The sequence below is a fragment of the Panicum virgatum genome, chromosome 5K (genome assembly GCF_016808335.1).
Source record: "Panicum virgatum strain AP13 chromosome 5K, P.virgatum_v5, whole genome shotgun sequence".
NCBI lineage: Eukaryota > Viridiplantae > Streptophyta > Magnoliopsida > Poales > Poaceae > Panicum > Panicum virgatum.
Window position 1 is genome coordinate 58,207,694 of NC_053140.1, and position 20,540 is coordinate 58,228,233.

At 52.1% G+C, this 20,540-nt stretch overlaps 2 protein-coding genes and 1 pseudogene across 3 annotated transcripts; 2 read left to right on the top strand and 1 right to left on the bottom strand.

The window, feature by feature from the left end:
• The first annotated feature begins 2,436 nt into the window (after positions 1 to 2,436).
• Positions 2,437 to 13,808, top strand: LOC120710292 (annotated as a pseudogene). Its single transcript, XR_005689838.1, has 3 exons — positions 2,437 to 2,679; positions 11,426 to 12,110; positions 12,244 to 13,808. The product of XR_005689838.1 is annotated as an exocyst complex component EXO70A1-like (transcript).
• A 647-nt stretch (positions 13,809 to 14,455) lies between these two features.
• On the top strand, positions 14,456 to 17,233 carry LOC120708975 (exocyst complex component EXO70A1-like). Its single transcript, XM_039994451.1, has 2 exons — positions 14,456 to 15,820; positions 15,918 to 17,233. The coding sequence occupies exons 1-2, from the start codon at positions 15,171 to 15,173 to the stop codon at positions 17,008 to 17,010; spliced, it is 1,743 nt and encodes a 580-aa protein (XP_039850385.1). The 5' UTR covers positions 14,456 to 15,170; the 3' UTR covers positions 17,011 to 17,233.
• Positions 17,144 to 20,168, bottom strand: LOC120708974 (B3 domain-containing protein Os01g0905400-like). Its single transcript, XM_039994450.1, has 5 exons — positions 19,596 to 20,168; positions 18,118 to 19,327; positions 17,858 to 17,989; positions 17,667 to 17,782; positions 17,144 to 17,587 (listed from the first exon to the last, which is right to left on the bottom strand). Exons 1-5 carry the CDS (start codon positions 19,899 to 19,901, stop codon positions 17,339 to 17,341), a joined length of 2,013 nt encoding a protein of 670 aa, XP_039850384.1. The 5' UTR covers positions 19,902 to 20,168; the 3' UTR covers positions 17,144 to 17,338.
• Positions 20,169 to 20,540: the final 372 nt, after the last annotated feature.

The following is a 20,540-nucleotide window of genomic DNA, read 5'->3' on the forward strand; positions in this document are numbered from 1 at the left end:
TTACTGTAGCGTCACTGTTGCAAATCATGGATTAAGTGGGCTCATTAGATTCGTCTCGCGATTTACAGCCCATCCATGCAAAAAGTTTTGTAAATAGACTTCATTTAGTATTCCATGCATGTGTCGAAATATTCGATGTGACATTTTTTTGCGTTTACGGAATTTATGGGGTGGGAACTAAACAAGGCCTTATGCTGTTTTGGAAAAAGAAGAAAATGAGTGCTCCTATCTTGCCTTTGCAAACTGCAAGCACTGAACTGCAGGATAATGTTTCAGATAGTTCCTTTTCTCATCCAGCTTGGTTGCCTTTTGCAGCAGATTGGCCTCTGAAATTTTTTAATGGACCGTTCCACTAAAACCCTTGCAGCGGCTAGTACTGACTATCGTCACTGCCCAAATTTTCTCGAACACATCGCTCCAAATTTGCAGTGATGACAAGGTATTAAAATAGTTGTCCAGCGGAGTAAGTTGCGTGTTTTTTTTTTAAAAAAAGAGAGAGAAATGCATGCTTCTATACGTACAAAACTAGTAGAAAGACACATACTAGATTCTAGAACTTAACAAGTTATATATTGCCAACATACAGTTAGGCACAAAGCAAGCCTTTTTGCCACTTTTGTGATTGGTGCAGGCATTTCCTCATAGAACACACAAGCACTTGTTGATATTTGCTCACCGATCCAATGTCACGATGATTAAGCGAGCAAGCCCCAAGAGCCGGTGGTGTTGGTGCAAAGCCCTACCTAACGTGCACTTCTTTGAGCAGATGGATGCTAGTGAAAAAAAAAAGGATAGGCTTCACTGTCATGCAATTGCTGTCTCCAACAACAAGAACGTCCGACAGGTTGTGCGGGACTCTACGTGGAAAAGACCCGCCGTCGTAGCGTTCGTGCCCTCCCCTCGCTCGATCAAAGCGTTCGTGATAATGCTCGGAGAAAGCAGGCGAAGCTTGGTGATAGCGAGTGCCCTCTCGCCTTTACCACCCGCCGTATGCCCATGCCGCTCAAGGGAGCGGAGGATCGCAGCTAGCTTGAGCTCCGATCCCTCTTCTCCTAGCTTGGAAAACTCATGGCCTATGCCATTGCATGTCAACGAAGAATGGGCTGCCGATCGAGTCTTTCCATTTGAAGAGGATTATTTCTTGCTACCTAACAGAGGCCATCATCATGCCGTGACCACCACCCTCGCGGCGGCTGCAAAAGCCTAGGCCGGGGTTGTGCCGAGGATATCCATCCATCCGGAAGCAGTCGAGCACAGAGTGCGTAAGGGGGACAGCACAGTCGTCGTCTCGTCTCGCGCGGGCCGGGGCGACTCGTCAGCTCACCATGTGGTCGCCACGAGCATCATGGATCGATCGCGATCGGTGGCGGGCCTGGCGGCTACTAGGGCCGCTAGATCACGCAGGCATTATTACTAGATAAGCACTGCCCCGAGACGGCTGTGGCCTGTAGGGATGTCTGCCGATGACTCGTACGTGCTCATCATCGCCTCGTTCGAGTCCGATCCCCTCCGATCCGACGGTTCTCAACCCTAGATAGAGGGTACTGACCTCTCTTTGTTGTACTTAAAAGGTGAGAGAATATGCTTCGTGCTTAAGTCTCCAAAAGGCAGCTATAGTGCTGTATTATTTATTTCACACTGCCTCTAAGATGTACGTACTACACAAGTCTGAACTGAACTGTCGATACATCATGCATGTGCGGAGCATGGTATGGTTGGATACTTGATGCATGTCAAGGTTGGACAGAGGTCAATGGAACGGAGCACATAATGCATTTGCTGAATTATTTACAGTTGGAGGGTTCTGAGTCTTGTTGCTTTATTCTGTTCTACTGGCAACTATCAGCATTGCTTTTCTCTCACACCAAACCAGCACAAGCCATTAGCCACCAACTAATCAACAGTATTTTTCTCTCACAATAAATACCATGCTCCGCACATGCATAGATAATTCAGCATGTTGTACAGAGCAATGCAAGCAAGCACTGACAGATCGATATTCCTACATGGGATCTTTTATTCTGTTCTGGAGCAAATGTTAATACTCTAACCTGCACCCTGGAGAGGAAGGCCTCTTGACGCTCCTGGTCTCGACGCGTGGCGGCACGGGAGTTGAAGCCCGACGCGGGGCGTCCTTTTGCTGTCGCTGCGTGCCGGGCCCGCGGTGAGTCGCCCCGCACTCTCCACCGCCTCTCGCTGTGCCTCGGGGCCGGCGTGGTACTCTGACTCCTCCGTCTCTCTCGCAGCAGAGGTCAAACCAAAAGCCTGCACCCCGCCGCAACCCCGGCCCAACCCACCGCCGCCACCGCTCTCCAATGGCGGCTCCCCTTCCCCTTCAAAACGGCCTTTCCCCTCGCCCCATCTCCCTCGCAATCTTCCTCTAGCAGGAGCGGATCGAGTTGAATCTGCGGCCGCGTGAGTGCCGTGGAGCGAGCAATGGAGGGGGTGTGGAGGAAGGCCAAGAAGGCGATGTGCGTCGGCCTGTGCGTGCACCTCCCCGCCGTCGCCGGCGACCGGGAGGGCGGCGCCAGCGAGCGCCGCGCGTCGGATGCGGTCTCCCTGGACTCTGCGGCGGCGGCGCACGCATCGGCGCCGAACACGCCGGCGGCGACGGCCACGGCGGAGGCCAGCGGCACCCGCGCGCTGCGGAGGTCCAAGTCCGGAGGCAAGTCCTCCAAGGTGAGACCTTTTCTCCCCCTCCATTGTCCTAGCAAGTCTCTCTCCCGTCATTCCGAGTTAAGATTTGCGCTTGGTGCGCCGGCAACCTGGCACGCGAGGGGAGGGGGAAGTCTTGCAGGCTTAGTCGCTTAGATGCGGGATGTCGCCGGGACGGAGGCCGGCTTGCCACCCGTCTGGGTTGTTTTTGGTTGGAGCTGGGTATGGATTGGAGCAATGTGGCTTCGCCCGTGAGCCATTTATCTCCAGTAATATATACCTAGGCTCAGACATGCTGTACTTTACATATTCTCCCGGGGAGCATGCATGAACTGAAAAAAAAAACACGAGGCAATGCATGGCAACTCTGAGTTTGCATTGGAGCAGTTTTTGTCTGATCACAACGGCAACGGCGCGTGAAAATCAGGTCCTCATCGCCTTGCCATCAGCTGCCTCGAACCAACAGCTAAATTGACCCGGGTGTCCAGGAATATATCGCATCGTGCATTACAAACTCGTGACAGAACATGAAGCTACCTGCTAAGCTTCTTTCCAGCCAGCATCGGTAGCAGCCTCCTCTTCATTCCCAACTCTCCAATTGATCGCAGAATATTCCCGTGGCCAGAATTTCCTGCAGCCTACACGACGCGTCATCCAGAAGGCAGAGCTCGCCGGAATCTGAATGTTTTTATGCAGTTCTCAACTGCTGCTAGATGCCTTTGTGCACAGCTGCGTAGAAATTCCTCCTGGCAAATGCCAATCGCTGCTCTCGTTGCAGGCATCAAAAACAGGCAGAAATTGGTGAGCACCAGCAAACGGTGGGTGCAGGCCAGCACGCAAGTATCTTTTAGTCATGATGGACCGAGAAAATGACAAGCCTAACTAGCAAGATAGACGCAAAGACACGTGGTGTTTTACACGACCGATCAAGCAAGAAGTTAGCTGCAAAGATCTTCCATTCTCTATCTAAAGAAAGCTGCAAGGATCATCTGAATCAGTGGCCACAAGGAGCGAGGGATTTCTATATGGGCAATGGCGGACAGCTAACGCAGCTGAAACGAGCTCCGATTGAGCACGTGGAGCCACACGCGCTGACACACAGAGAGCACTTGAAAACCAGATGTCTCAGGTTCTCGTCGACGCTTGTCCTTTCTGAAAGAACGGGTCTCTGTTCACACCTTAAACGAAGCATCATCTTCAGATCGCGGTGTCCTTCCAGGATCCTCCCGCCATGATATTTTAATCCGCGAGAATTGAAGCCCGGCCGACGAAGCACTACTGCACTCGCTTGTATGTAGAATCCGCGCTCGCGGCTCAAACTTTTTTACATGAATTTGAAGCGCGCGGCGCATCGAATGAGAATCAAATCCCCCTTTTCCTCTACAGCACTCGAGAGAGGGAATGAAATCCCCACCCAAGATTGCTCTCGTGGTTTTTCTTCTTCTCCCATGTCTCCGCCGGTGCCAATGGACGAGGCTCCGTTTGGCGCGCCCCCCTTTATTATGCCGTAATGGCCGACGGGCGAAGCTACTTGGCACCTCCACTTTGTGCGGGATAAGCTTAGTTAATTTGGAGATGTCCGGGTAATTATGATGCAATCTAGGGTTCAGATGCTTAACGAAAAGAGTTTCTTTTTTTAGGGAGAAGAAGAGACGGAGGAAGTAAAGAAGAATTTTCGCAGATGATCTAGTGACAAAGTTGGTAAATTCCCGAGGCCTGGAGCCCAGAAGTTAAAATCAGCGTAGGCTAGCATTGGGCCGTTTTTTGTTATGTTGTGTCTTTTGGCCTGTTAAGATTACGCCATCAGGCATCAGCCGAAGGGCCGTACGTGAAAGTCCGCCCAGGACGACCGATGGGCCACCTAAGCGATGGGCCATCGGGCAATAAGGGGGGCATGTCGCCCCCCCCCCTCGGGCGACCGGCCTTCCCCTCCTATATAAACATTCTAGTCTCATTTTCTCCTCATTTGAGACCAAAAATTACACTAAAAATAAAAAAAATAGGGGTGAGGAGAAGGGAAGCGACGAAGCCCTGCCGGATTGCGCACTTGTGATCTGCAGGTTAATACATTTAGCTTATGTATTTTTCCATTGATATTGTAGAGTAATTTAATTTAATTAGTGCTATAGTAGAACTATTTAAGTAGGAGTTTAATGATACTTTAGTTACGTAGTAGTAAATTAGTTTAGAAAATTAGTACTACGCGTTTATTATTACAATTGCAGTACTATTAGCGACGTGTTTATAAATTAATTATGATTTAGAATAGAATTTCGCATATGCAGTATAGAATTTGAGTGTCATCACGTAGTTATGAATACTTATATGTTGTAGTTGAAATTCATACTTAGTTTTTACGGATTATTGAATAAGGTAGTGAAGTAAAGAGTATAAATCGATAAGTATTCTGTGATATACAGATATGTCGAGCAAGATGCAGTTTCAAGTATTTTTTGGTGACTACAATATTTTGTATGGGCCAAATGGAGTAGACCTCTGGCTTTAAGTGCACATCTAGCGCCATAGATAAACCTTTGGAGAGGAATTTTGGTTCCATATGTAAGTGGCTGTAGCGTGGGTTCCGTGTTGATCCGGAGACACATGTGATGACCGTCCAGTCTCTTGTTAATTGGGAGGTAGAAAGTGATTTATAGGAATTGATGATGATACACAGCACTGATGACTGGCAGAAGTACATGCATGCAGCTCTAGAGCGTGGGTGGCCACTGGTCATTCTTGTTCAAATCCGGGAGAAGACACAAAATAAATTTCAACATGGTGCAGATCAAGCAACTCCGAGTATTCGAAGAGAGACCAACTATGTTGAGCAAGATGAGTCAGAAGAGATAGAGAACCAAAACATCGGACCACAGGGCCTTGCTGATGAGGGAGAGATGATACATAGCATTGTGGACGAGATGGAGGCAGAAGACCAAACCGCAATGGAGATGGAAGAATATGAGGGCTCATCTAATGACGAGCAGTACTCATTGCCAAAAGAATGGAAGGAGCATGGTTTTGGCAATCATGTCGCAGAAGACGTACGAAATCAGGATTGGGAGTACAGAGGGAATGAGGTAGTGCAAGGTGCAACATACCCAAACATTGAAGCCGTAAAAGATACTGTGATACTATGGGCAATATCATTGAAACGAGAATTTCGAGTCGTAATTTCTGGCAGTAAAGAATATGAGGTGAAGTGTGTGAATGATGGATGTCCATGGCGAGTATATGCATTCAAGGGAAAATGAAAGTCGAACTGGAAATATTCCATTGTGACAGAGCACACTTGTTTGCTGTCAGAAGTTCTTCCCTCGCATCGCAATATATCATGCGACTTTGTTGTAAAGCAAATATATGGGTTGATTATGAACCTAAATTATGAGCCAAAAATAATTGTTCAACACATTAAGCAGACTTACCACTACACCATTAGTTATTTGAAGGCATGGCGGGCTAAACAAAGGGTGTTCGAGATGCGGTTCGGCACATACGAGACATAATATGATAACCTAACTCGTATGTTATCCCAGGTTGCTGCTAGAAATCCTGGAAGCTTTTATGACACATATCTCGTACCAGCCGTGACTAGGGGGCAAAGCATTCTGCAACGAGTCTTCTTTTGCCTAGGTGACTGTGTTAGAGCATTTCGGTGTTGTCTTCCGGTGATCTGCATTGATGGCACATTTCTGACTGGAAGGTATAAATGTCAGATACTCACTGCAATCGGGGTAGATTGCAACAACCAAATAGTTCCGCTCGCATTTGCATTTGTTGAGAATGAGAACTTAGACAGTTGGTATTGGTTCCTTAAACGAGTGAAGGCTCATGTTGTTGCTGCACATCCAGATGTGTGCCTTATTAGTGATAGTCATGCAGGTCTGCTGCAATCAATACTGAAATTGCAACGTGGAACTGCGACAACGCCTCCATTGTGGCCCGATGTCCAAAACAGGTGGTGCATTAGGCATATGGGTGCAAATTTGTATGACCACTTCAAAAACAATGATCTTAAGAACATGTTTAAAAGGTTGTGCACCCAAAATCAATAGGGAAAATTCAATGCATTATGGCAGATGCTTGATCAATTGACTGCAGAGCTAGTGAAGGTAAGGGCATCAGGAACAAGCACGAGTCAGGCTGCAGAGGCTAGGGATTCAATTGAAAAGCCATTTTCACACTGGATTCGAGGTGCACCTAAGGAGAAATGGTCATTTCTTTATGATACCAACGGAATACGGTATGGTATTCAGACAACGAACCATGCAGAGTGTTTCAATATGGTTATACGTTCTTATCGTGCCTTTCCTCTTGTGGGAATTGTTGAGTTCATCATATATGGATGCATGAAGTATTTCAGAGAGCGTTACACGGCTGCAAGCATAAACATCAGCAACCCCTAAATTCAGTTTTTGCACAAGAGTGACATAATATATGCAACAGAAGATTGAAAATGCCAAACTGCACCGCGTCATATCGACAGGTACAATGGAGCATAGATTTGAGATTTTATGCAAGGATAGAATTGGTCGTGGTATCCATAGAGATAGGGTGGTACAGGAGAGTTTGATTACAGTAGATGGCAAAGCCTTCTGCTCCTGCATGAAGCCTAATTTATTGCATTTGCCATACTCGCATCTCATTGCGGCATGTGCAGAGTCTGGGTTGCAGCCAAGAGTATTTGTTTCACCTTACTTCAGCAAGGAAGCAACTGTATCCACCTGGGGACATGAGGTATACGGGATTGGAATAGTACGACCTTTCATTCAGAATAATGAGAATAAGATGTTTATTCCTGATCCAGCCACTAAGAAAGGCAAAGGCCGCCGTCAGACACGTCGTATTCGGAATGGTATTGACGAGTCCGAAGCAAGCAAGGCACAAAAGCATTGCAGCCAATGTGGAGCATTGGGTCACAACTATAAGAAGTGTTCTCAGAATGCACTTCACAAAGCTGCTGACGTCGGTCCTTCCGGAAATCCCAGAGATGGAGCACCTCCTACGTTCAGACGAACATCGGCGATAATTGCTCGTGGAAGGCACTCGGTGTCATGATCCACCAGTGTGCAGTTTGTACCTATATACTAATCGTGCGTGGAGTTTGTATCGAACATATCTGTAATATGTAGTAATCGTCCGTCCAGTTTGTATGGAACATATCTGTAATATATAAATATCGTGCGTGGAGTTTGTATCGAACCTATCTGTAATATGTAGTAATCGTGCGTGGAGTTTGTATCGAACCTATCTATAATATATAAATATCATGCGTCCTATTTGTATGGAACATATATGTATCTATGTGTTCTCATATATTTTTGAATGCAGGTATGGAGATAGACTCCTTGCTAGACCCAGTTATCGACTCGAGCCACAGGTCTTTCTTTGCAGCAGTTGATCACCGAGCCCTAGAGATGCTACGTCCTCGTCCACCTGGGGAGGCGATCTCTATACACCACGATTGGGTTGATATGTATGTAATGAAATATTATTGTTTATCACTTATGTATTCGTCGGTATTCCTTTGTTTCGACAATTTTATTTATTGTAGGTTACGTGAGTCCCGTCTACTGACTCTGGACCGTCTTGTCGAGGGTGGGCCTATTCAGCTCGACCGATCCCTCCTGACGGCGCTCGTTGACAGATGGAGGCCGGAGACACACACGTTCCACCTCCCGTGTGGGGAGATGACTCCTACGCTGCAGGACGTGGCCTACCTCCTCGGACTCCCTATCGTCGGGGAGGCTGTAGGTCCGCGTGTGGTGGCGGACTCGTGGAAAGATGACCTGGAGGTCCGTTTTGCCCTGGTTGACCGCGTGGAAGAAGCAGGTCCGATCAACCATGCCACTGGACAAGACGGGTGATGTGTGTTTAACGTAGTTTGCAACGGGTTCTGTCATGCCACTGCATGTGTGATGTGTGTTTCATTACCATTATATTATGATGTAAACTTGATGGTTCACATTATGTAATGCATTTCTTAGTTCTTATTTCTTATCGTTATATTAATTAAATGTGTGCTTTTTAGTATTTTAGTGACATGAAAAGCTCCGAAAATATTAAGGACAAGTTCAAAGATTTCATAGATTCCCGGCTACAACTATAAATTAATGGTAAAAGTTACAACACATAGAATCAAGCTAATTTCTTGTTGCATCTAAACCTACCATGCCTTTTGGAATGTAAAATGCCGGGATTACATGGTACTACTCTACTGAGTGCACCGAGGATATTTGCCCTTCCTAATTGCTTCGGGCCCGGTTTTCTTCGCACGGCGTGCCCTCTCTCGCTTTCTCTCCCTGTCAGCTTCACGTTCCGCCGCCGCCAGTCGGTACCTCAGGACTGGGGTACCACCTCTTGCTGTGTCTAGGTAAGAGTCTCATAGTTATCCTTAACTACGCTCTGACGGCCGAGCAGCCGGACCCCCTGTGGTCCAGAGCCCTACTCTCCCTGCAAACGGCCCCGGACCCGCTCCCCGCTTGTGAAGGGTCCGGCGACGCCACGTGTCCCGGAGGAGGTAGCCCTCAGCCAAAACAGCTGGGGGCCCCGAACCCCCGCTGGGTCCCGGACCCCTCAGCGGGGTGGAACCAACACCCCGCCTGGGCTGGTCCTGAGCCGCCACGTGTCCGAAGGTGCGGGCACGCGCGCGGGCCCGCGTGGCTTCCACTGGAAAACTCGCCTACCTACCACATTCAATGCGGTAGGCGGAAGTGTGCTCTGCCACAGCAGAGCCCGAGACGGTTTTTGTCAGGTTGCACTATTGGTCGCGTGTTACCAAGGCGCACAGTGCAGTCGCTGGCGCCGCCCACGCCGTGTATGTCAGTCTTCTATGCCAGGTGAACATGACGGCTCAGTTTCTCCCATTATGACGCCTACACGGTAGCCTCGACAGACTACGCCGCAAGCTACATTGCCCCAACGGGCGCCTCGTCGATGGGACAAACAAAGACTCCCTTCGGTCAGAGAGTCTGGAAGGCGATGAAGCGTATCCGAGAAGAGATTCTCAACCACTGTAGCTCCATTGAAGCTTTCTGCGCATTATACTATACATCCGCATTAGACCCACCTGTCGGGGTCTGAACGCCTGTGTATGTGTCCCCTTGGTCTATAAAAGGGAGACGCTCGCTAGAGAAAGGGGACTCAAGTCCCGGCGGGGCAGAGGATAGACTCATTCATACTAAGAGCAATACATCTCACAGTAGATGTAGGGTATTACGCTCCGGCGGCCCGAACCACTCTAAACCCGAGTGTTCTTGCGTTCTTGCCCCCAAGTCAGATCGGCCTAATCGCTTAGCGCTTTCCCGAGTACTCCCCCTCGGGGATTAGGCGGGTGCGTTCCGCCAACCGGCTGTGGGTACCCTAAAAACCCTGCGACTCCGCCTTACGATCCACCTCCTCCATCCTCTTGCGAATCTATTCTTGCTCCTTCTTGCGCTTCTCCTCTTGCTGTTCCTCTTGCTTCATTCGGCGCCAATGTTCTGCAGCCCACATTGCTTGTTGTTCCACAAAGTTCTTTGCCTGCTGTGACTGCACGTTGGCGAACCACTGCATAAAATCACAAAGAGGCGGAGGAGACTTTGTCCAACAAAAGTTAGAATCATAACTCAATGTTAGGTCACAAAGAAAAATAGCGTCTGTTGTCCTGCTATCTTGGCCCGATCTTTGCCGTATCGCTTAGGTGGATCATATTCGTATTTCTCACACATAAAGAACATCATGCCGTAATCATCTCCTAAAACCTCAGATTGCATGAACTTGCATAATGAACCACAGAAGCACATTGGCACATCAATTCCTTCGGGTACGGTGGCTTCACAGTTGCTCTACAGAATGTAGGTTGATCCTGACGAAGACATTGGCGCTATAGTGTGTTGCGCCAAATGACGAACAATGATTTCAATATTGCACCTATCGTATACCAAATTGATGCGTGAAAATATAGGTACTGTCATAATTATATTGCCTTATGCTGCAATATCAATAAGGTACTGTCATAATTCTATTCTAATTCATAATTAATTTAAAAACAAGTCTGTAATAGTACTGAAATTATAATACTAAACGAGTGTTCTAAAACACCAAATCTAATTCAGCTAATCCGCTAATTAAATTAAATTGTTATACAATATCAACGGATTCATACAGAAGTTACCGGTAGATCACAAGTGCGAAATTCAGCAGAGCTTCGCCGCTTTTCTTTTCCTCACCCTCTATCTTTTTTTTGAATTTTGGTGCAATTTTTGGGCTCAAATGAGAAGGGAATAGATGCCAGAGTTTATATAGGGTGGGAGACCCCCGTCGCCCGGGGGGCTGTCGCCCCTGGGGGCGACAGGACCTGTGGCCCATTGGAGGGGCGACAGGGGGGGCGACAAGCCCTCTCCCCGGCCAGAGACCTCTTTGCAAATTCAAAAAAAAAATTACATTGGAGTCCTGTCGCCCCTGGGCCGGGCGACCGGGGTATTTTCGAAAATTTTCAAAACAGATATATATTTTTGAAATTTTTATTTTTTTAAATATAAAAAAGAAAAAGACGCTGGACGAGCGATGGGACGCGCACGGATCCGCGTGAAGCTCCAGAGTCCAGGCGCCGGCACACCGGAAAGCAACTCTGGCATCTAACTGCAGAACGCCGAGCCAAATTCTTCCTCTTCAGATCGATCGTTTCTTCTTTCACATAGCGTCGAGTTCTCACTTCTCAGTCCACTCTGCGACGCCCCGTCGAGCCTCTAGATCCGAGCTAGGCCCAGCACTCGCCACTCGGGAACACTAGGAAGGCACCAGCAAGGGGGCCGCGGTGGCGAAGGCGCTCGAAGGCATCGCCGACGCGCCGGGGACGCTAGCGGAGGCGCGGCTCGCCGTCGCCGCGCACGCCGTGCTGCGCTCCCCCGACGCCGACGCCGACATATGGGACGCGGAGGCGACCTGCGTCAACAGAAGCCTCCTCTCGGCGATCGACGAGATCCTCCAACTCAAGGAGACCGCTGCGTTCCCCACGGCCTCCCCGGCTCGCCGCCGCATGGACGGCGCCCTCGCCGTCGCCATGTCGCGCCTCATGGACGAGTTCCTCCTCCTCAGGGTCTGGGACGCTTCCCAGCTGGAGGGCAAGGAAGGCCTCCGCGTCGCCGTCGAGAAGCTCTCAGTATCGTTGGCTTCGGCTTCAGTTGGCAGCGGCGTGTGGCCCGCCTTCCCCACCGGCGGCACCACCAGCACCGGGGAGCTCAGCGTGAGCACCACCGACGAGCTCCGCGCGTCCGGCAGGAGCCTCTCGAGCTGGCCTGACAACGCGCTGACCACCTCCGTGGATGGCACCTTCTCGGATGACCTCCATCTGATCTGCCCGGCAAGCTTGCCTGTCCTCCATGAGATCGCGACGCGGGTCATCCGTGCGACCGTGCCGGCTACACAAAAGAGCTGCTCCAGACATTCACCAAGGCCCCCTGCCATGTCTTAGACAGGTGCGAGTCTTCTTGACTTCTTCCTAGGTGCACGTAATAAGTATCTGAATTTCAATTTGTCGATTCTTAATTGATCCGAAAATATACATTCCTCGAGAGCTGACGAACAAGTGCAACGACGACCATGGATCAGGTTCTTGTCAATCCTTGAGCTGGACCGGCCTTTCTTGGCGGCCAACAGAGTCAACTTCGAGGATGCCGAGTGGTGGACAGCGGAGGACATGGTAAAGCGGTGGATCTTGGCGACCAAGCTCGTCGGGAAGGTCCTCACCGTCATGCAAACCCAGCTCATGGCGCAGGAATGCGGAGCCTTCGACAGGTTCAAGGACGACTACTTCATGGCCATCGCGAAGCAGAGCATCCTCGTCCTGCTCAAGTTCGCGGACGGGTTCACCAGCACCAGATCACCGGAGAAGCTCATCTATGTCCTGGAATTGTACGGGGCACTAGACAGCTCCGCTCCTAGCCTCCTGCCCCTGTTCACCGGGAAGCACGGGGAGCTCATCTCCCGGCAGGTGCCAGTCGTTCTCGCCAAGCTGGAGCGCGCGTTGAGGGCCGCGACCGGCGGCCTCGTCGCCAAGATCCGAACAGACTCTTCTCGGGCAGAAGGCGTCGGCGTCCATCCGCTGGCGCGGTACGCCATGACCTGTGTCGAGCTGCTGGCGCCGCACCGCGAGGCGCTGGACCTCATCCTCGCGAACGCCGGCGAAGATCCCGCCGGCGGAGCCGAGGGCGTGGCGTCGTTTGGCGGGCTCGTGTCGGAGCTGATCGCCGGCATGGAACGCAACCTTGAGGAGAAATCCGCGGTCGCCTGCGCGGGCGGCTCGCTGTCGCGCCACCTCTTCCTGGCCAACAACACAAGCTTCGTGCTGAGCCGCGCCGCGGACGCCGGCGTCGCGTCTCTGCTCGGGGGCGACTGGGCCGCGCGGCGTCGGGGCCGGCTCGAGCAGCACGCGGCGAGCTACCTCGAGGCCTCCTGGGGCCCGGCCGTCGCGTGCCTGGAGGCGGCCGCGGGTGGCGGCGGCAAGCCGGCGCGGGCGCTGGCGAAGTTCAACGCCGCGTTCGAGGAGGCGCGCGGCAGCCAGGCGGGCCGCGAGGTCCCGGACCCCGCGTTCCGGGCGGCCCTGCGGGAGGCCGTGTCGGAGATGGTGGTTCCTGCTTACGGCGCGTTCCTGGAGAAGCACCCCAAGCTTGGAAAATCCGTCAGGTACACGGCTGCCGACGTGGCCCAATCTCTGTCGGAATTGTTCGAAGGAGATACTGGCATGGCGGAAAATCGTTGGTGATGTTGCACAGTGTAGTGTGTAGAATCGAAGTACCAAGTAGCAAAACCTCTCTAACCATCTGTGTGAGAGAGTAAGCCTAGTCTACGGACATTTCCGAGACTTTTTTTTTGATAATACGTACCTGTATTAGAAGATAAGGGAAACGTACAAATACAAGTACATACTGCAAGGATACAGAGGAGGAAGCTGTCTCCAGCCTACAGAGAAGACCCTAGAAAAGAACAAAAAAGCAAACGAGCCTTCAGGTCTCTCTGTTCTTGCCAACAGGAGCTGCCATCGCCGGAAATCGTCGTCGTCGTCGAAGAAGACGCCAGGAGAATCCGGAGACGAGCAGCGCCACGCCCAAGCCAGGAGAAGCCTCATCGCACCATGGCTTTGACACGAGCCGCAATAGTAACCCGCCCCTTGAGACGGGAAGAAGAAAACTGATGACATCCATCGGCCGGGGGCACGCCCCACTCCACCCTGGCCATGGATCGAAGCCAAAGAAGCTCGATCTGCACGCCTCTTTGCCACAACACCCGAAGCCGCTCCTCCGCCCGCTCCATCGGCAGAAGAAAGCCGAGGAAGACGACTCCACAACACCAACCTCCGCATCACGGACCAAACTATCCAAGCTCCTATACAAACCCACCAAGGACGGAAGGAACCGAACCTGAGTGAGCTGACCCTCACAGGCCTCACGCCGGTGCCGGAGCAGACACCAACGCGACGGGAACGAGGCCGGAGAGACTTATTCCGATGCGGCGCCGACCGTCCCGCCAACCGGCACCGCCAGGACACAAAACCTAGAAAACTAGGACCTAGACTACCAGCCGGCAGGAGATCGACGACCTTCCCCACTTCACGAGGCCAGAACGGCCATCGGAGGCGAGGAGGATCATCGATTCCGCCGGCGGGAACCAAGACCGGCCGCAGTCGCCGCAGGCGCTTCTCGAATCGCCTCTTGCTACTGTAGCGAGAGGATAAGAACGGCCGGGCGACAAGGTTGGAGCTCCCCGGCTTCTGTTTTGAGAGAGAGAGATGGGGAAGACATTTCCGAGACTTGAACGTAAGAGATGTAGGCACACTGAGGGTCTGAGGCTGAAAGCAACGCGTACCAGGAAAAGAGATGTTTTTTTTTCTTGGCGTTAATTAACGAACGTTTGTCATGGCCTATTATTGGACTGTTGGGCCAGCTCTATTGGCCCAGCCGCGAAGACCGTGGGAAGTTTTTTGGGCTAGATTGCAGCGATCACAATCAGCGGCTTAGCCAGTGGTTTGGGTTCCAAGGTGCCGCACGCGCGATCCCGCTCTCCATCGCTGCAGCCTAAAAACAGGCTTGTCGACGAGCACGCATCTGCACGTGCGCGGCGACGGTGACCGATTTGACAGCAAGGTCGCCGGCGACACGGCGTGGAGGCTGCCTGCCGGTGCCGGGGTCTGTCAAGTGTATGGTTCGGGTTCGGCTAATAAATCCCAACCCTTTCAGCGCCACGCGCAAGGGGAGGCTCCAGAAGCAAGTGCGGAGTTGACAAACCGAGCTAATTAAGCTCCGGCGTCAACGGGTAGTCAAGATAGACGGAGCTAAAGAACTCGCCTCCGCCGCGTAGAGCCGTCGACCTCAAACCCACACAGAGAGATGCGCGTGAAGGTGAAGCCCCACCAAGATTCTCCGAGCAGCAATCCCGCCCGTCTCATGACCTCGGGACGTCCAGATCTTCTCTTCGGTCGCGCCCTCGCTTGAGCCAGCGCCACTCACCCCGCCCCCACTGGAGCTAAGTCCACGTCCAGCATGGGCGCCGCCGTCGGGAAGCCCGCGTTCGGCCTCGCCGACGCGCCGAGGACGCACGCGGAGGAGCGGCTCGCCGTCGCGGAGCACGCCCTGCTCCAGTGGACCCGCTCCCCCGGCGCCGACTCCGGCGTCTGGGACGCCGACGCGAGCTACACCAACAGGGGCCTCCTCGCCGCGGTCGACGACGTGCTGCTCCTGGCGGAAGAGGACCCCTTCCCGCTCCCCGGGGCCTCCTCCGCGCGCCGCCGCCTGGGCAGCGCCGTCGGCGCCGCCGCGTCGCGCATGGTGGAGGAGTTCCTGCGCGTCCGGGTCTGGGACGCCTCCCCGCTGCGCGTCGCCGTCGACGGGCTCGCGCTGGCGTCCAGCGGCGCGTCGCTGCTGGTGTTCCCCAGCGCCGGCGACGGGACCAGCGCTGCGACCTCCGGCGGGCAGGCCGACGCGTCCGACGGGACCCGGTCGTCGAGGGCCAGCTCCGGCGTGCCTGACGAGGTCGCGGCCCTGTTGGAAGGCGAGGTCTGGGACGAGCTCCATCTCGTCCGCCCCGCGGGCGTGTCCGTCCTCCACGAGATCGCCCTTCGGATGGTCCGCGCCGGCTGCACCAAGGACCTCTTCCGGGCGTTCCCCAACGCTCCCTGCGATGTGCTAGACAGGTGAAGCTTCTGGTTTCTGCTGGTCATCAATGGCTCTGCAGTTTCATTGGCCATGCTTGTCTCTGACGGATGGATCACGATCATGGATGTGCATCAGGTTCTTGTCAATTCTTCGTGTTGAATGCTCGCAGCGGACGACGGAGGCCGTGATCAAGCGGTGGACGACGGTGGCAAAGATCATCGGGAAGGCCATAGTCGCCATGCGGAGGCAGCTGCACGCGCAGAGTCCAGGCGCCTTCGACAGTTTCAGGGACGAATACTTGCTGGCCATCGCGGAGAACCGCATCCTGATCCTGCTTGAGTTCGCCGACGGATTCACCTCCATCACATCGCACGAGAAGCTCGTATACATGCTCGGCATGTACGAGGCTCTCAGCGACGCCGCGCCTAGCCTCCTGCTCCTGTTCAGCGGGGCGCGCAAGGAGCTCGTCGCCGAGCGGACACAGGAAATCCTCACCAAATTGGCCGGCGCGATGAAGATCATGGTCAGCGGCGTCGTGGCCAAGGTCCGAGGCGACTGCCCGCGCGCGCCGGGTGCGGCAGGCGGCGTCCACCCGCTGGCACGCGACGCCATGACCTGCGTCCAGCTGCTGGCGAGGCACCGCACCACGCTGGACCTGATCCTCGCGGGCGGCGGCGGCGAACGCGACGCCGCCGCCCTCGTCGCGGAGCTGATCGCGGGCCTGGAGCGCAACCTCCAGGGGAAACTCGCCCTCGCCTGCGCGGACGCGGGAGGCTCGCGGCACCTCTTCCTGGCCAACAACGTCAGCTTCATACTGAACCGCGCCGCGGACGCCGGCGGCGTGGCGTCCCTGCTCGGCGGCGCGTGGGCCGCGCGGCGCCGGGGCCGGCTCGCGCAGCACGTAGCGAGCTACGTCGAGTCGTCCTGGGGCCCGGCCGTCGCTCTCCTGGAGACGCCGGCGTGCGGCAGGGGCAAGCCGGCCAAAATTCTGGCGGAGTTCAACGCCGCGTTTACCAGGGCGCGCGACAGCGAGGTGTGCCGCCAGGTCCCGGACCCCGCGCTCCGAGCGGCCATGCGGAACGCCGTGTCGGGGATGGTGGTCCCCGCATACTGCGCGTTTCTTCAGAAACATCCCAAGCTTGGATCATCCGTCAGGTACACGGCTGATGATGTGGCCGAATCCTTGTCGGAATTGTTCGAAGGCGAAGGCGCGGATGGCAGGAAATAATCCTAGAGTTTCTATGCGTGTACAATTAAGTACAACTTCAGATTGTACTGAACTGTCAATAAGCCTTACCTTCTGTTAATATTTTGCCAATTAGTTATACTATCATTCATCAGTTGATCTGAACAGCAAGAACTGGGCAATGCACCACTTATTCCTTGTCATCTAAGAATAATCTGAGCATGGAAAATATGGACGAGAAAATAGTAGCATTTTCATGTTGACACAAGTCTACTACTTCTTACATGATTAGGGCAAGAACTACTGATGGAATGCTTCCTGAGGCATGAAATGTTACATATATGATCAGGGATTTGCTGGGTAACAATGGCTACTGCAAACTGGGCACGCGCACTTGGAACGACAGTTCAGAGTTGCCGCTGAGCTCGAACTCGCAGGTGTCTCCTTCCTGCAGGTTGTTCTCCCTGCAGATGTCAACCCAACCAGTGATGAAGCCACTGAACCTTGGGGTGCATTGGTACAGCACGGGCCAGAGTCTCGTGCATGGATCCTTGAGTATCACAACCTTCCTTCCCTGTTTCTTCGTTCTTGGTATAACCGGTAGTCGAGTGGGAAGCTCCTGCACGGAGATCTTTCAGGGCTGTAGTACTGAATGTGGTAAGCTAATATCAGTCGAAGAAATGGTCAGGGCTACTTACAAGCCATGTTTGCTCAGGTTCAGGCACAGCAATGCAAAACTTGCTGGTGCTTGCTGCAAGCGCAAGAACACCACCAGATTCGGAGGGTCCACTGCCAATGCCTTCAGAGTTATTTTCTGCACATTGGATCAAAATTTATGAAATAAATTGTATTTCAATTAAAATGAAGAAGTGAAAGCATTCTGTAATACCAGTTTGATGAAGATTTTGACAGAGATGAGGATGTTCATGAAGCTTTGTGCTACTTGATATGACTTCAGCAGAATTCTGCCCTGTGCTATCTTGCTTATTACCTTGACCATCTTGCTGCTTATCATGCTTCACTGCAGAGTGTGCAAGAACAAATCGTTAAGCATTGCTGTCGCTCAGTAAGTCCAAATTGAAAAATATGCAAATACAAAGGAAAATAACGTGCACCTAGTTCAGAACAAAAGATTGGAAAAATACTTACCTTCTTTGTGTTCAGCTTGGCTGTCCTTGCAAGAGAGCAAATCAGTGTCTTTCTTGCAACCACTTAATACACATTCACTCGAATGCACTTCAGGATCAGCTGGAGGAGAAGAGTTCTCCTTTGCAAATGATGACGGCTCATTAGCAGGCAACGCGTTGATATCTATGTCATGCACTGCAACACAAGCATCAGCGCACACTGACCCTGTTACTACTGCATCAGTCATCTCTTTATTTTCTGTACATGATAGTGTCTCTGGCATCACAAAACGCTGATCATCTCCCGTAGAAGAAAAGTGATTTTGTTGGGTATCTTCAAGGCAACTGAAACCTGAATTTTGGGCAATAGTAATAGGCCCTCCCATATTCAGATCAACAGAAAATGCTTCTGGAGTACATATATCATTTTCAAATTCATATATATCAGCTGACAAAAATATATCATCTATATTCACTTCATTAAGGTCCATCATAGCAAGAGGTCCAATAGCATCAGTGTTCGTCGGTAAATTCAAGCCATCGACATTTTCAATTTCGGTAGCATCAGAAACCAGATGCTGCATAGCTCTTTCATTGCATTCGCTTTCTTTTTCTTCAAAGACTGTGCAGTCGTCTGCTATTTCGGCCTCTCCATCTAACACCTCCTGAGCTTTACAATCATGCCTTGTAGTTGTAGTTGTAGGGGCCTCAGAATCTTCTTGTGGTTCTGTGACTCGTACCTCTGGCACTCCCCCTGATGCTTCTGAACATTTTAGTTCAGATGCAGAATGGGGAAAATCAGAATCGTCAATGAAAACATGATCTGGCATCTGACAGTCTTTCGGGCCCAGATTATTATGGTGATCGGTACGTTGTTTCTTCTTGCAGTTCTTGCTTATCTTCACGGTTTGACTACTCGGACAGATAGTTTTCTGCCTGGGCTTCCTCTTCCGGCTCTGCCTCTTGTTCGTCTCGCAGAGGAACAGCCGTTCCACAGCCGATGGGGCAAACATCTGCACAGTGAAGACCGACCTGGCAATCTGCCTGAACACCAGGAACTCGCCGCAGCTGATGGCATGGTCGAGAACGAAATTCTTCCATCCATGCCCGAACGACAGGACGCCGTCGCGCAAGCACAGCCGCACGCGCCACCGGAGCCCGAATGCGTCTTCGAGATAAATGTTGGAGCCTGCCAGGTCCAAGATTGTCCTGGCAAATGGCGGTGGTATATCCTGCATGTGTAAAACTCATGGTCCAGATAAGTTCTGCAGTTATTGCCTAACAAAAATGCAGGCTCCTTCGAAAAGAAATGCAGACATGCAGTGAGATCGAGTGATAAGTCGCCACAGACTGCTGGTCGCCTAGTTTTGGCAGTGTAATAAATCTTTTAGAACTCGTTCTTAAACTCAAGATGTATTGGTTACCTTTTCTTCTTCCTTTTAATGAAATACATGTTGACACGGTCGCAAAAAAAAAAAAAAAGTCGCCAAAGACCCATACCATGTGCTCGGAGAAGTAGCCCATCATGACCTTGAAGAAGGACGGCACCGCCGGGATCGGCCGGGTCTTGCTGGAAGACGGCGACGGGGAGGACGAAGCAGCTCGGCCATGAATCCGGGCACACCTCTTCTGGCAATCCACGCATGCCCGGTTCTGGTGCGGATCGAATGCCTTCTTCTTCTTCTTCCTCCTCCGCCGCCTCCTCTTCACCACCTCCTTCTCGGCTTCCTCCCGTTCGCTGTCTATTTCGACCACGGTCTCTTCCGGCTCTTTCTTAACGGCTCCTCCTTCAATCAGCTTCACCATGCTCCCTACCCCAGAATGAAGATCACAGAACAAGAAGGCCTACTCTGATCACTCCCTGAGCTACTCCTACCTCGCAACACCCAGTTCCGTGTTCAGACATGCAAACACTTCACAGGGGCAAATCAAGGAATGGGATCAACTCTCTGACAGGAATGTATCTTGTATTTGATATTTCAATAAAGTCCTTAAGTATCCAAAAAAAAAAACTCTCTGACAGGAAGGGTGGAGGAGAAACCAATCATGCATGCCTCGCTGCTTGTGCTCGGTGCTCCTTTGTTCTCTTTCCCGGTGTGCTCCCTTCATTCGAGACGAGGCAACGGGTCCCCCGTGCGGGGAGCGGCGCAGCTGGACCTGTCTGAACGTGGGTCCCAGGTGGCAGGGAGGTGCTCAGAGGTTCTCCTCTCAGACTGCCTTGCAATCAGTGCCTGAATGACGGGCACTTGCTGGCTAGTTGTGTGTGTACGTAGCGTCGTGTCGTGTCGTAGCTCTGTTGGAGACATGACTCTCTGCGGCTGTAACAGCTGCTGTACCGGCTCGTACTTAATCTGAACGGCGACGCCATGCTTAACCACAATGTATATGTATATGGACTAAATACTTCATATGAACAACTTTTGTGTAAGTTGTCTATAGCTATTT